At 41.0% G+C, this 14,175-nt stretch overlaps 1 protein-coding gene across 2 annotated transcripts in view; it reads right to left on the bottom strand.

The window, feature by feature from the left end:
• Positions 1-1,292, bottom strand: part of ARPC2 (actin related protein 2/3 complex subunit 2) — a 30,613-nt gene extending 29,321 nt beyond the window's left edge. Inside the window, exons 1-2 of one of the 2 annotated variants that reach the window (XM_007187902.3) lie at positions 1,171-1,292; positions 870-951 (exon numbers count right to left, since the gene is read on the bottom strand). In XM_007187902.3, coding sequence (XP_007187964.3) covers positions 870-943 — 74 coding nt within the window. In that variant the 5' untranslated portion in view covers positions 944-951; positions 1,171-1,292. Of the gene's footprint in view, positions 1-869; positions 952-1,153 lie in introns of both variants that reach the window. The other variant, XM_057551045.1, reaches the window with a different exon arrangement.
• Between the last annotated feature and the right edge of the window lie 12,883 nt (positions 1,293-14,175).

Here is a 14,175-nt window from a genome sequence, read left to right as displayed (position 1 = left end):
CATGTCCTAAAGCCCACTTTTAAAAAAGCCAATGGTTAAAAACAGGTTTCATCTAAGAACTTTATAGACTCTGGAGGCTTTTAACTGTGTATCTAGGCCAGAATTACTGCAGAAGAAATCACAGACCAGGGGTATGGTATAAGAATTTAAAAGATAAACAACCAGATAGAGGACAGCGGGTGGGGAAAGGATTATTAGAACCTCAGACGAGCGATAAGGAAGGGTTGTGGATGTGGGGGACCACTAACTTTGCTTGAGAAATGTAACAAAATGGCCAGTGTCTCTCACAGCTGGGCTCAGGGAAGGTAAGCTACAGAGATCATCGGGTTTTCCGGCTGCAAGGCTGGGCCTGCCTTCAGTCTTCCCTCCCGCTCCCTTAGACGAGGGTGGGGGGTGGGAAGCGAGAAGACTGGTGGTGATCTGGGCCTGCATCTTCTTTCCTCCTCCAGTCCTGGGAATTCCTGAAAACTCCTTCCAACCCAATCCCAAATGGGCTCTCTCCGGGTTCTGAACAATGACGGGGAATACAGAGGGAAGTGGTCCCCTGCTCGCTCCAGAGGGCAATGGGATCCTCCAGCGAGAGTTCTGGCCCAAGCTACCCTCACGTCCCACAGGTCTCCTGCACTTTGGCACGCGGACTCCTGTCCACTCACTGCTTCCGCATCCCTCCTCTGAGCCTCTCCCCACGCATCTCTGCCCCTCACCCCACCGCGCCCAATCACCGCCCACGTCTACACCGCCTGGGCAGTCCCCACACCCTGCCAGGTCTCCCACCTCCCTCCTCCATGTCTGGGGGGCTGAACGATTAGCAGGGGTCAACTCTGCCTCCCCCGCCACCCACCAGCCCCCGGCCCCCGGCGCGCGCTCACCCGGCGGCCGCGTTCTCGAACTTGAGCGCGAGCGTCTCCTCGATGATGCGGTTGTTCACCTCCAGCAGGATCATGGCGGCGGCTGCCCCGGGCAGGGGAAGGAGAAACAAGGGCGGGTGAGGGTGGGTAAGGGAGGAAAGGACGGAGGGAGCGGCCCTGCTGCCCCCTGAGGAGGGGAGCTGGGTGGGGTAGGAGGTTAGGGGAGAAGGGGAAAGGGATCGGGGTGGGGGTAAGGGAACACGCGCGCGCTGACCCGCGCACGCACTGACTGTGGAGACACCTACCCACCCACCCGACCGACCTGGCCCCCGAAGCCTGAACCCGCCTGCCGAGCCGCCGCCGCCGCCGCTGCAGCCTCACCGACAAGCCCGGTCCCCGCCCAGCCCCCGGCTCTAGCCGGCCACTTCCGCTCTCACACCCACTTCCGCTCGCCGCCCGGACGCGCGGCCCCGCGGCGCCATTTCCGCTCCGACCCCTCGTGCACGCGCACGCAGGTGCGCCGGGCGGGGGCGGAGGCCGCACATGCGCATGTGCGGTGCCGCTAGTCCCAACTCCACTTTCCCATAGACCGCTGCAACTGGTTGTGGCTAGTGTGTTTCTTAGCCTGCTGTCCTTCCCCGAGGCCTGCCTCACTGTCCGGCGCCTCCCTCCCGCACTCCCCAAAGGTTTACTTCCACTCTTCCCGTCTTGTAATTTCAGAGACCCTACAAGAAGCTCGCCCTTGTCATCTCCCAGCCGGCTTCTTTGCTCTCAGCTTGTTTGCTGTCAGTGTGACCCTTCCTCATGCCACACTAATGGCAGTCCGGCGGCACCATCGTGCATTCATTTCTTCCACAGATGTTTAGTGGGCTCCTGCTCTGCGCTGGGGATACAGTGGCGCGTGAAACAGATGAGGTCCCCCCCTCGTGGAGCTCATAGTCTGGTAAAGGAAACGGACTACAAACTCAATTTATGTAACTACAGAGTGTTAGAAGGGCAAGGAAGGAAAGGAATGAGAAGTCACCGAAGTGAATAAGCCTACCTGGTTCCCTGTCATGCCTCCATTTCTGTGCCTGGAGCTGCCTCCAAGGTGCCCCGAACATGATTTTCTCTGCCTCTGAAACCCTTACCTTCCAGTACCTCTGCCAGAGACATACTTTTTTTACTCAACTGCATGTGGGAAATGAACTCATTTTTGTGCTGCGTCTTTACCTTCTGCCTGTGTGCCTTGTTTTGTTATTTTTCCTTCTCCAGGGAGAATCTGACAAATTTGAGTTCTTTTTACATGTATTGATTTATTTTATGCTAAGTGCTCCCAGGAAAGCGGGGGATGGGGAATGCAGAAAATGAGCAAAAAACTAGCTCTTGTCATCGAGGCCCAGAGAGCCCTTCAAAACGGATTTCTTTATTTACCGGCCATGGATAAACTTCGAGACGTTGCGGATACCCCCAAATTATATGCTAACGTTTTAACGTTGTTTATTGAATGAAAATAATGCGCATACATAGTTTAAAACATATATACATATACTAGAAGGCTTGTAATGAAAAAAGCAGTTCTCTGGCCTACTCTTTAGAGGCAGTAGCCTCAACTCCTTTAGATATTCATCCAGATTAGATCCAAAGATCTAAATAAATGTGTATAGTACTAATTCTTGATTTGTTAATTTTAAGGGTTATTTGTTGACTTCCTGCCGGGATAGATAAGAACATGAATGACTCTATCACTTTTGTTCTCCACCTCCACATTTATGTAACTATTTTTAGTTAAACCAATAATCAGCATTTAAATTATGTTTGTGAATATTGTTTACTAATGAGCCAATAAAGGTAGTACAACCATGCCTTCTAGCTTATAGGGCCCTCCATTTTTCTTAGAGTTAATTATTGCCTTTTTTTCCTCACTTGTCAATTTTCTATATTATCTACAGTTGGCTGCCCCCACCTCTGCAAGTGCTCCAGGACTCTGTCCAAAAGTCTAGCAATATTTTCCATATACTCAGATGCGTAAGTTCCATTTTTTTTTCTAGAGTCTTTGTCCCAGAGCCTCCTTCCTCTTGTTTCAATCTGGACTGACTGATCTCTAGACTTGCTGTACAGTTGTCATTCTGGGATTTTCCTTCGTTGCTGTCATGGGCTGGTTTTGCCCATTTCATGGATCCCATGCCTTCTTCTTTCTTAGTTTACTTCTTTTGCTAAAGCACCTCCTTTAGTAACCTTGTAAGGAAGAGAGATAAGTGATATGTTGTTGGGATCTTTGCATATTTTAAAATGTCTTAATTTTATTCTAATACTTGATTTGTAGTTGAATTTATAGTTGGGCTGGTTATTGAATTCAAGTTTGAAAATGATTTTCCATCATAATTTTGAGGGTATTATTCATTTTCTTTTACCTTCCAGGGTTGCTATTGTAAAAAGTCTGATTCCTGTTCATATTCCTGATGCTTTGTATGTTATATCTTCTCCATCTCTGGAGGCATTAGGATTTTCTCTTTAGGCTATTGGTTGGAAATTTTATAATGATGTGCTTTGCTGTGACTCTTAATGTTTTTGTACTGAGCACTCATTCAGAGTGGAAACTCATGTACTTCCGTTTTGGAGGAAATTTTCTTTGATTATTTACTTGATAATTTCTTCTCCTCCACTTTTTTTTGTTCTCTTTCTGGAATGCCTATTATTTATAAGTTAGATTTCTGGATTGATCCTTTCATTTTTTTCTTCTATTTTTTGTTTCTTTGGGTTTGTTTGTTTTATTTTTATTTTTAACTGTGGTAAATGTACATAACATAAAATTTCTCATCTTAACCATTTTTAAGTGTACAGTTCAGTAGTGTTAAGTTTATTGACATTGTAATGCAACCAATCTCAAAAACTCTTTTCATCTTGCAAAACTGAAACTCTTGTTTTGTTTGTTTTTTTGTTCTATTTTTCTGTGATATTCCCTTGTCATTATCTTCAACCATTTTAAGTTTCAGTTTTCTTATTTTTAATTCCCAAGACCTTTTTTCCCCAACTCCCCTTCCCATATTATTCTATCCTTGTTTTATTGACAGGAATATCTTCTATCTTTCTGAGGATATTACATGTTTTGTGGACAGGAATATCTTTCTGAGGATACTATAGTGTGTTTGTTTTTAGTTTTTCTCTAAAAACTAAACTAAACTGCTCTTTGCTCTGTTTCTTTCTTTTCTTTTTTTTTTTTTTTTTTTGTCTCTCTCATTTATGTTAATGGCCATCCTCAAAAGTCTGGTTACTTTAGCAGCCTGTTCGTATTTAGGGATGAGACTCCAAAAGGCTGAGTGGAAGCTGAAGTGTGTGGGCAAGATGAGTTGACAAGCACCTTACTGCTTAAAAGGGACTAGCAGCATTGGCTTCCTCTGGAAGCTTTTTGGAAATACAGAATCTCAGGTCCCACCATAAACTACAGATTTAGAATCTGCACCTTAGCAAGATCCCTAGGTAATTCAAATGCATATTATGTTGCGAGAAGCACTGGATTAATGGACTTCACTCTAAGGTGCACTGAGGATGTGCCAGATTTCATAGAGGGCCCACAGATGTCAATATTGGGAGGTCTTTTCTCCAGAGAAGGATCCTCTCGTTGCTTGGGGCTTATAAACTTGGCTATGAGTGTTCCCAGAGTCTTAAGAATGCTTTTAAAGTTCCAGCCCACTTCCACTTAATCCCATTATAATCCCTGTGCCTCCCCACTGCCTTCCGCTGGGCTTGAGTGTATAGAAAATGAATCTCTGTTGGAGGAGATGGAGGAAGGGGTGGAAATGGGATGGGTCAGGTGGGAAATGGGATAATCACCTGGCTGCTTGGGGACCTAGAATGCTCTTTATACAGATTTTCAACCAATCTTCCTATTTTCTTCATCTTGCTTTTGGTTTTTTTAAACTTCTGACTGATTGAACAAATATCTTTGTCCCACCACCCAGTTTCCTTGAATCTTAACATTTTATAATTAAACTTGCTTCAGAGCTTTTTAAAAAAAAAATACAGTTGAAACTTCCTGTGAACCCCACCCAATTCTATTCCTTTTTCTCCTTCCTCCCCCTCCTCCTCAAAGGTAACCATCACCTTGCATTTGGTGTTTATCCTTCCCACGCATGTTTTTACACTTTTACTACATATGCATGTATCCATAAACAATGTGTAGCAAATTTGCATGATTTTAAGCTTTTTGTTAATAAGTATCATACTGTATATCTCCTTTTGAAACTTGTTTCTTTTAGTCAGCAATATGTTTTTGAGATTTACCCGTCATTACATGAACCTATTTTAACTGTGATGTAGCATTCCAATGTACGATTATATGTTATGATTACCAAGGTATTTATCCATTCTCCTGTTGAAGGACACTAAAGTTCTTTCCAGTATTTTTTCTATTACAAGCAATGCTGTTTGGAACATTCTTGTACACATTTCCTGTGTACAGGTGTGAAAGTTTCTTTAGAGTATATCCCTAGGATTGTAACTGTTGAGATGTGGATTATGGACACCTTTAACTTTTCCAGATGTTGCCAAATTGCTCTCCAAAATAGTTGTACCAATTTATACTTCCACTTGCAATGTATGAAGGTTCTCATTGCTCCTTGTCCTTACTAGCACTTGGCATTGTCAGACTTTAAGTGGATGGATATTAAAAAACATCTGATTGTTTTTAAAATAAGAATTAGCCAGGTAGATAAAGAGGGGTAGAGCTGGAGGGGGGAAGTGCCAAGAGATGGACAGCTGGAAACACAGTAATAGCTAACGTTCAGGTGGAAGATTTATTCTGTGCTAGGTGCTGTTTTAAGAACTTTACGTGTATCTCTTTGAATTCCTGTGACAACTCTAAGAAGTAGGAACTACTATTAATTCATTTTATAGATGATGAAACTGAGATGCTAATAGGCTAAAGAATGTATCCAAAGTAATATATGTGGCTGGTCATTGAACTGGGATTTACACTCCAGATGTCATGTTTTGACGTGCAATATTGGTATCCAACAGGATGGTTGACATGACATGCAATACAGGTATCCAGTACTGAACTGGATAGTTCTGCATTTTAGTTTCAAGTATGATAAAATCAAAGTATAAAAAACTGGACCTGACACTTCATTTAAATAAAGACAACAGCTTCTTGATTGAACCTTCATCCTGCTGAACCCTGATGGCCAAATTAGGGAAAGCGACTGTTCTAAAACAGCCTGAAATTTGCTGCTTTCAGTCTTAAAGACAGAGGCTGGAGGTCATTTTGGGGTTGGGTGGCTGGAATAAATTGAAACTTGATTTTTATCCATTTAGGATGTCAATTGTAATCCCCAGGGTAACCACTAAGATAATAGCTAAAAAAATGTATAGAAAAGGAAATGAAGAAGGGATCAAAACTGTACACTAGAAAAATCAATCAAAAGTAGGGTGTATTCAAGGAAATAAAGAAAAAAATTTAAGATATAAAGAAAACAAATAGCACAATGGTAGAAGTAAGTCCTTTATTATCAGTAATCATTTAAAATGTAAATGGATAAAGTCAATTTATTAAAAGATGGAGATTGGCAGAATGTATAAAAATCTGTGATCCAGCTATATGCTGCTTACAAGAAACTTTAGAAGCAAAGACACAAATAGGTTGAAATGATTGGAAAAATATATTCTATGCAAATAGTAACCACAAGAGAGCTGGGGTGGCTATACTAGCATCAGACAAAGTAGATTTTAAGTTAAAAGTTGTTACAAGAGACAGAAGAATGCTGTATGTTGATAAAAGGATCAATTTATTGAGAAGATACAATAATTATAAACATATACACCCAAAATATAAGAATCAAATACTGACAGAATTAAAGAGAGAAATAGATAATTCTACAATAACAGTTGGAGTTGGCCTTCAATATCTCACTTTAAACAATGGCTTGAATATCTAGACAGAAGATCAATAAGGAAATAGAGGACTTGAAGAACATTATAAATCAAGTAAACCAAACATACATGTACAGAACATCCCATCCAACAACAGCAGAAATACATTCTCCTCAAGTGTACATGGAACATTCTCCAGGATAGACCATACATTAGGCCATAAAAAAATCTCAATGAATTTTAAAAGATCAAAATCGTACAAAATATTTTCTTCAACGACTGGAGAATGAAACTAGGAATCAGTAACAGAAGAAAACTGAAAAATTCACAAGTGCATGGAAATTGAGCAACACACTCTTTAACAACCAGTACATTAAAGAAGAAATTACTAGGGAAATTAGAAAATACTTTGACATGAATGAATATGAAAACATAATATACCAAAACTTATGGGATAGTGCTCAGAGGGATATTTACAGATCAACACCCTAACTTTATACCTTAAGAAACTACAAAAAGAAGAGCAAACTAAACCCAAAGCTAGCAAAGGAGGGAAATGATAAAGTTTAGAGCATATATAAATTAAATGGAGAGTAGAAAAACAATAGAGAGAACCAATAAAACCAAAAGAAAAGTTTTTTTAAAAAAGATCCAGCAAAATTGACAAACTTTTAGCTCAACTAAGAGAAAAAAAGAGAAGATGCAAGTAACTAAAATCAGAAATAAAAATGAAGATCTAACAGAAATTAAAAGGATTATAAGAGAATATTATAAACAATTGTATGCCAACAAATTAGATAATGTGGATGAAATGAACAAATTTTTTAGAAATGCACAAATTACCAAAACTCACTCAGGAAGAAATAGCAAATACTAGCAGACTTCTAACAAGTAAAGATATTGAATCAGTAATCAAAAACCTCACAAGAAAGAAATGTCCCGGACCAGGTGGCTTCACTAGTGAAGTCTGATAAACATGTAAAGAATAATTAATACTCTATTCAAACTCTTCCAAGAAACAGAAGAGGAAGGAAAACCTCCTAACATATTCTATGAGGCCAGCATTACCTTGATACCAAAGCTAGACAAAGATACCACAAGAAAAGCAAATTACAGACCAGTATCTTTTATGAGTATAGATACAAAAATCTTCAACAAAATGCTAGCAAGCCAAACCCAAGAGCACGTTAAAAGGAGTGTATACCACAACCAAGTGGAATTTATGCCAAGAATGCAGAGTGGTTTAACATAAGAAAATCAATCAATGCGATACAGAACATTAAGAGAATGAAGGAAAAGAATAAAGAACATCTCAATAGATGCAGGAAAGGCATTTGACAAAATACAGCACCTTTTAATGATAAAAATACTCAGGAAGCTAGGAACAAAAGGGAATTTCCTTAACACAATAATGGACATTTATGAAAAAACCCACAACTAACATCATACACAGTTATGAAAGACTCAAAGCTTTCCCCCTCAGATCAGGAACAAGACAAAGATATCTGCTTTCACCATTGCTATTTAGCATTGTACCGGAAGTCCTAGCAGAGCAGTTGGGCAATAAAAATAAAGAAAAGACATCCACACTGGAACACAAGAATTAAACTATCTCTATTTGTGCTTTGGTTTTGTTTTGTTTTTGGCTGCACTGTGCAGCATGCGGGATCTTAGTTCCCAGACCAGGGATTAAACCTGTGCTCCCTGCAGTGGAAGTGCAAAGTCCCAGCCACTGGACCACCAGGGAATTCCCTAAACTATCTCTATTTGTGGATGACATGATTCTATATAAAGAAGATCCCATAGAATACACACACACACACACACACACACACACACCAGCTAGAGCTAATAAATGAATTCAGCAAAATTTTAGGGAACAATATCAACACACAGAAATCAGTTGCATTTCTATACACCAGCAATAAACAATCTGAAAAGGAAATTAAGAAAACTTTATTTCCAATAGCATCTAAAAGAATAAATTACCCGGGAATAAGAATAACCAAGGAGGTGAAAGATTTGTACACTAAAAACTACAGAACGTTCCTAAAAGAAATTAAGACCTGAATCAGTGGAAAGACATCCCATGTTCATGAATTGAAACACCTAATATTGTTAAGCTGGCAATATTCTCCAAAGCAACCTACAGATTCAATGCAATCCCTAACAAAATTCCAGTAACCTTTTTGCATAAATGGAGAAGCTGATCTTCAAATTTATAGGGAACTGCAAGGGCCTCTAAATAGCCAAAAAAATGTTTTTAAAAAAGCAAAACAAAATCGGAGACTCACACTTCCTGGTTTCAAAACTTACTACAAAGTGGGACTTCCCTGGTGGTACACTGGTTAAGACTCCATGCTTCCACCGCAGGGGGCATGGGTTTGATCCCTGGTTGTGGAACTAAGATTCCACATGCTGTGCAGCACGGTCAAAAAAAAAAAAAAAAAAAGAAAAGAAAAGAAAAAACTTACTACAAAGCTACAGCAATCAAAACAGTGTGGCACTGACATAAAGGCAGACATATAGACCAATGGAATAGAATTGAGGGTTCAGCAATAAACCCAACATCTATGGCCAACTGACTTTTGACAAGGGTGCCAAGGCCATTCAATGGGGGAAAGAAGAGTCTCTCTTTAACAAATTGTACTGGGACAACTGGATAACCTCATGCAAAAGAAGGAAGTTGTACCCTTACCTCACTCCTTATACAAAAATTAATTTAAACTGGATCAACAACCTAAATATAAATGCCAAACCTATTAAACTATTAGAAGAAAACACGGGTAGAATCTTTATGACCTCAGATTTGTCAATGGATTCTTAGACTTGACACTAAAAGCAGAAGCAACAAAAGGAAAAAATAAGTTGTTCTTCATCAAAATGAAAAACTTGTGATAGACACATACAAGCTGTACCTCTAAACCTGAGGTGAGTCAGCCAAGAGCTCTCATTAGGTATAGTCAGCTGAAAGTCTAAATATGAATAATGCTATTGGTTGTGCTATTTACAGAGAATTAGAGATTTATTTAAATTTTAAGCGGTTTCATGTGCCTCCCAAGAAGTTATCTGCTTTAGAAAAATCACATGTATTGAGCCTCTCATTTTGGCATAAAAAGAGAGACACACCACTTTTATTAATAGATAATTTCTCCCATTTCTGCTGAATAAATGTTGAATTGAAGGAACACCAAAGCATTTGCTTGCCTGGGATGCTTTCATGTCTTGGCCCTGTTCTAATAGGAGGGGCAAATGTGATGGGAGATGAGGAGGCTATTCTATTTGTCTGGGTAGGAGATGATGACAGTTTGCTCTGGGTGGAGTAGTGGAGATGGAGAGAATTGGATGTTTTTGAGAGTTATTTCAGTGAAGGAATCAAAAAGTTCTGGTGATAGATTGAATAGGTGCTGCCTTAATTATCTATACTGAGTAACACATTATCAGAAACTTAGCGACCTAAAATAACATCCATTTACTAGCTCACAGTTTCTATAGGTCAGAAGTCCAGGCATAGCTTGACTGGATCCTCTGCTCAGGATCTCACCAGACTTCAATCCAAGTGCTGACTGGGCCTGTGAATCAGAGATTCAACTAGGAAAAGATCCACTTCCAAGCTCCCCCAGATTGTTGGCAGAATTCATCTCTTTGCAGCTGTAGCACTGAGCTCCCCATTTTCTTTCTGGCTGTCAGAGGGCCCCCCACACTTCCTTGACAAATATGACAGCTTAATTCTTTAAAGCCAACAAGGATGTCTCTCTCACCTCAGCCTGCAGGATGGAGTCTTATAATAATGGAAGTCCTATAATTATGGGAGTGACATCCTGTCACCCTCGCAATATAAGACAACCTGAACAAGAGGCTGACGTTCATCACCTTGGCCATATTCTACTGATTAGAAACATGTCACAGGTTCTGCCTTAAGGAGAAGGGATTATACAAAGGCATAACTCAGTGGAGGGGGGTTATCACTTTAGAGTGTGTCCCCCACGGGTAGGATAAGGGAAAGCAAAGTGTCAGCTCTAATATTCAGATTTCTGCCTTGAGCAGGTGGGTGGAAATTGTGCCATTTATTGAGATGAGAGCATGGGGGAGCATGTTGGTTGAGGGCAGATCTTGGGCTCAGTTGTTGACCTGTCAAGTTAAGATGCTCAAGGGCATGAAGGATGCCTATTCTGTTCTTCACTCTTTATCCAGTACCTAGTGTAGTTCCTGCCATATAGTAGGTGCTCAGTAGAATGAATGAATGGATGAACGAATGAGTCTGTGAGACATCCAAGTGGAGATAGTGATAAGCCAATATCTCTTGGAGGTCACTGGTGTTTGTACAATGATTAACACACTGCCTTGGATGAGACTGCCTAGGAAAGAGGGTAGAGGGAGGAGTACAAGGGTCTCAGGACTGAGTGCTGGGACCCCCAGTACTGAGAGGTCAGGCTGGAGAGGAAACACTGCCAAAGGATACCAAGAAAGGATGGGCACAAGAGTGTGGTGTCAAAGGCTCCTGAGAAGCCAAGACAGTACTGAGAGGTGTCCATGGGGAGAACTGGTTTTGGCGGAGTGGTGGCGCTAAGGAGTGGACAGGAGGTAAGGAAAGGGAGGGCAAGCCAACAATTCTTTCTAGAAGTCTGGCTGTAGGGGAGGAGAGATTGAATGATAACTGGAGAGAGATATCATCCACTATAGAGATCAGCCAGGTTCTGATGTTGAAGGAGGGCAGCTCAAGGCAGGTGCTGGGGCTAGACCAGCTCTCTTGGTCAGAGTGGTAGAGAACACCTTCTCTGCTGATCTCATGGTCTTGCTTTTTTTTTTTTTTTTCTTTTAAATTTATTTATTTATTTATTTATTGGCTGTGTTGGGTCTTCCTTGCTGCGTGTGGGCTTTTCTCTAGTTGCAGCGAGCAGGGGCTACTCTTTGTTGCGGTGCGTGGGCTTCTCACTGCGGTGGCTTCTCTTGTTGCAGAGCACGGACTCTAGGCGCACAAGCTTCAGTAGTTGCGGCATGTGGGCTCAGTAGTTGTGGCTCACGCGCTTTGTTGCTCCGCGGCATGTGGGATCTTCCCGGACCAGGGCTCGAACCCGTGTCCCCTGCATTGGCAGGCGGATTCTTAACCACTGCGCCACCAAGGAAGCCCCTGGTCTTTCTTTTATACTGCTTTCTCTATCGTGTTTTTTATTGTAGTCAAGCTAACACAATTCTTTAAGAATGTTAAGGATGGAAAATACACTCAAGAGGTCTCTTTCCTCCCCCCCCCTTTTTTCCTCCTCTTCCCTCCTTTTGTCCTCCTCCCAAATCATTCTGTCTAGAATGTATTTCCTTCCCTTCCTCCCTCCCTCCCTCCCTCCCTTCCCCCCTTCCTTCCTTCCTCCCTTCCTTCCTCCCTTCCTCCCTTCCTTCCTCCCTTCCTCCCTTCCTTCCTCCCTTCCTTCCTTCCTTCCTTCCTTCCTTCCTTCCTTCCTTCCATTAGTATGGAAGAGACTTGAGCAGTTTTCATTGAGGGCTAGTAGGTTGCAAAAGAGAAGAAGTTGAAGGTAAAGCAAAGATGGTAATTAATAGTGTGAGGCTTCTGAGAGAATGGTGGGGAGACGGACTGTAGGGCACAAACTGCCTTTGTGGTGACCGAGGGACGCAACTCTTCTGTGGCACAAGCAAGGAGGAAGGCGTGCGGTGGGCCCAGTGAGAGTATTGGTTTGGTGTCAGGAAGTAGAGGGAGGTTTCCAGGGCTTAGGTCCAAGTGTCTTTTGTGGCCACCCGCATCCGTGAGACACCACTTTTCATATAATAAACTTAATATTTGTTGAATAAAAGAATACGTGCAGAAATCCTTTAAAGGACAGCATAAATAGCATTTGTCTTCCTTGATTTTTCAAAATGAAATACTGATTGACTTTAGTTATCCTACAAATAATACATGCTCCTTATAAAAAATGTAAATAATATAGAAAATTTCCCTTGAAATTCTCCCCCACAGAGATAACAACTGTAAATGGTGAGCACCTACTTTGCCAGTGGGTTATATATTAAACAAAAGAGGATCACCTTATACGTGGAATTGGGTGAGCTGTTTTTCTCACTTTAACATTGTATCCTTTGTGTCAATACATAAAGACTGTCCTTATCTCTCATAACACCTGCTTGGTATCCACCTCTGAGTCTCATACATTTATTTAACAAAAACCCTTTGATAATCATGTAGGTTGTTGCTAATTTTTCAATACAGCTTTGCACACCTGCACCATTATTTTATTAAAATAAATTTAGAGGAGGGCAGCACATATGCACATTTCAAATTTTGATACCCATCTCCAAATTGCCCTCCAAAGGACTGTGCCAATTTAAGCTTCCATCAACAGGATGTCAGGTCGCCTGTTTCCACACACTCTTGCCAACAACTGGCTATTAGAAATCTTTTTAATCCTGTCCATCTAAGTGAAAAATGAATCTCATTTTAATTTGCTTGGATGTAATTATTAGTGAGGTTTGACATCTTGAATATGAATTTTGGCCATTAACAAGCCTTCTTTTATGGAGTGCTTCTTTGTGCCTTTTACTTCTTTTCTATTTGGCTTGCAATTTTCTTATTTCTAAATAATCCATAGTTTAATAACACTACTCTTTCTCCAGCATGTTGCAAATATTTTTTTCCATTTTGTTATTTGCCTTTTAGCTATGCTGTTGATTTGCCTTGCTATATAGAGATTTTTCATTTTCACATCAATTTTCTCAATTTTTTAAAAAAATGTTTTTTGCCACTGGCATAGTACTAAGAAAGCTGATTGTCACATCAAAATTATTGAAAAATTCTTCTGTTTTCTCTATTAGTTTGTAGTTTATCATTTTTTAGGTAAAATTTTATGTTTCTGCTTATTTTTAATTACAAGAGCAATATATGATTACATCCTAGTCACTTCCTTAGAAGTGATCACTGCTATTTGATTAAGGTCTGTGCTTTCAAACTCTTATATGTTCAGATGAAGATGCACACACATATTCAACATAAACGGCATCATTCTATATGTGTTATTTATAATTTGCTTTTTCATTGAACAGTGTTTAAATATTTCCTTGTCAGTACCTATGGATTGATTTCTTTCTTTTCTAACTGCTGAATGATAGTTTATTGTATGAATGTACCATAGATTGTGGTTTTTTTTTTTTTTTTTTAAATTTATTTATTTTTGGGTGTGTTGGGTCTTCGTTTCTGTGCGAGGGCTTTCTCTAGTTGCGGCGAGTGGGGGCCATTCTTCATCGCGGTGCGCGGTCCTCTCACTGTCACGGCCTCTCTTGATGCGGAGCACAGGCTCCAGATGCGCAGGCTCAGTAGTTGTGGCGCACGGGCTTAGTTGCTCCGCGGCATGTGGGATCTTCCCAGACCAGGGCTCGAACCCGTGTCCCCTGCACTGGCAGGCAGATTCTCAACCACTGCGCCACCAGGGAAGCCTAGATTGTGGTTTTAAAAAAAATATTTGTCTGCAATTCA

The sequence above is a fragment of the Balaenoptera acutorostrata genome, chromosome 8, assembly GCF_949987535.1.
Source record: "Balaenoptera acutorostrata chromosome 8, mBalAcu1.1, whole genome shotgun sequence".
Classification (NCBI taxonomy): Eukaryota; Metazoa; Chordata; class Mammalia; order Artiodactyla; family Balaenopteridae; genus Balaenoptera; species Balaenoptera acutorostrata.
This window is presented reverse-complemented; position numbering and strand designations above follow the sequence as displayed.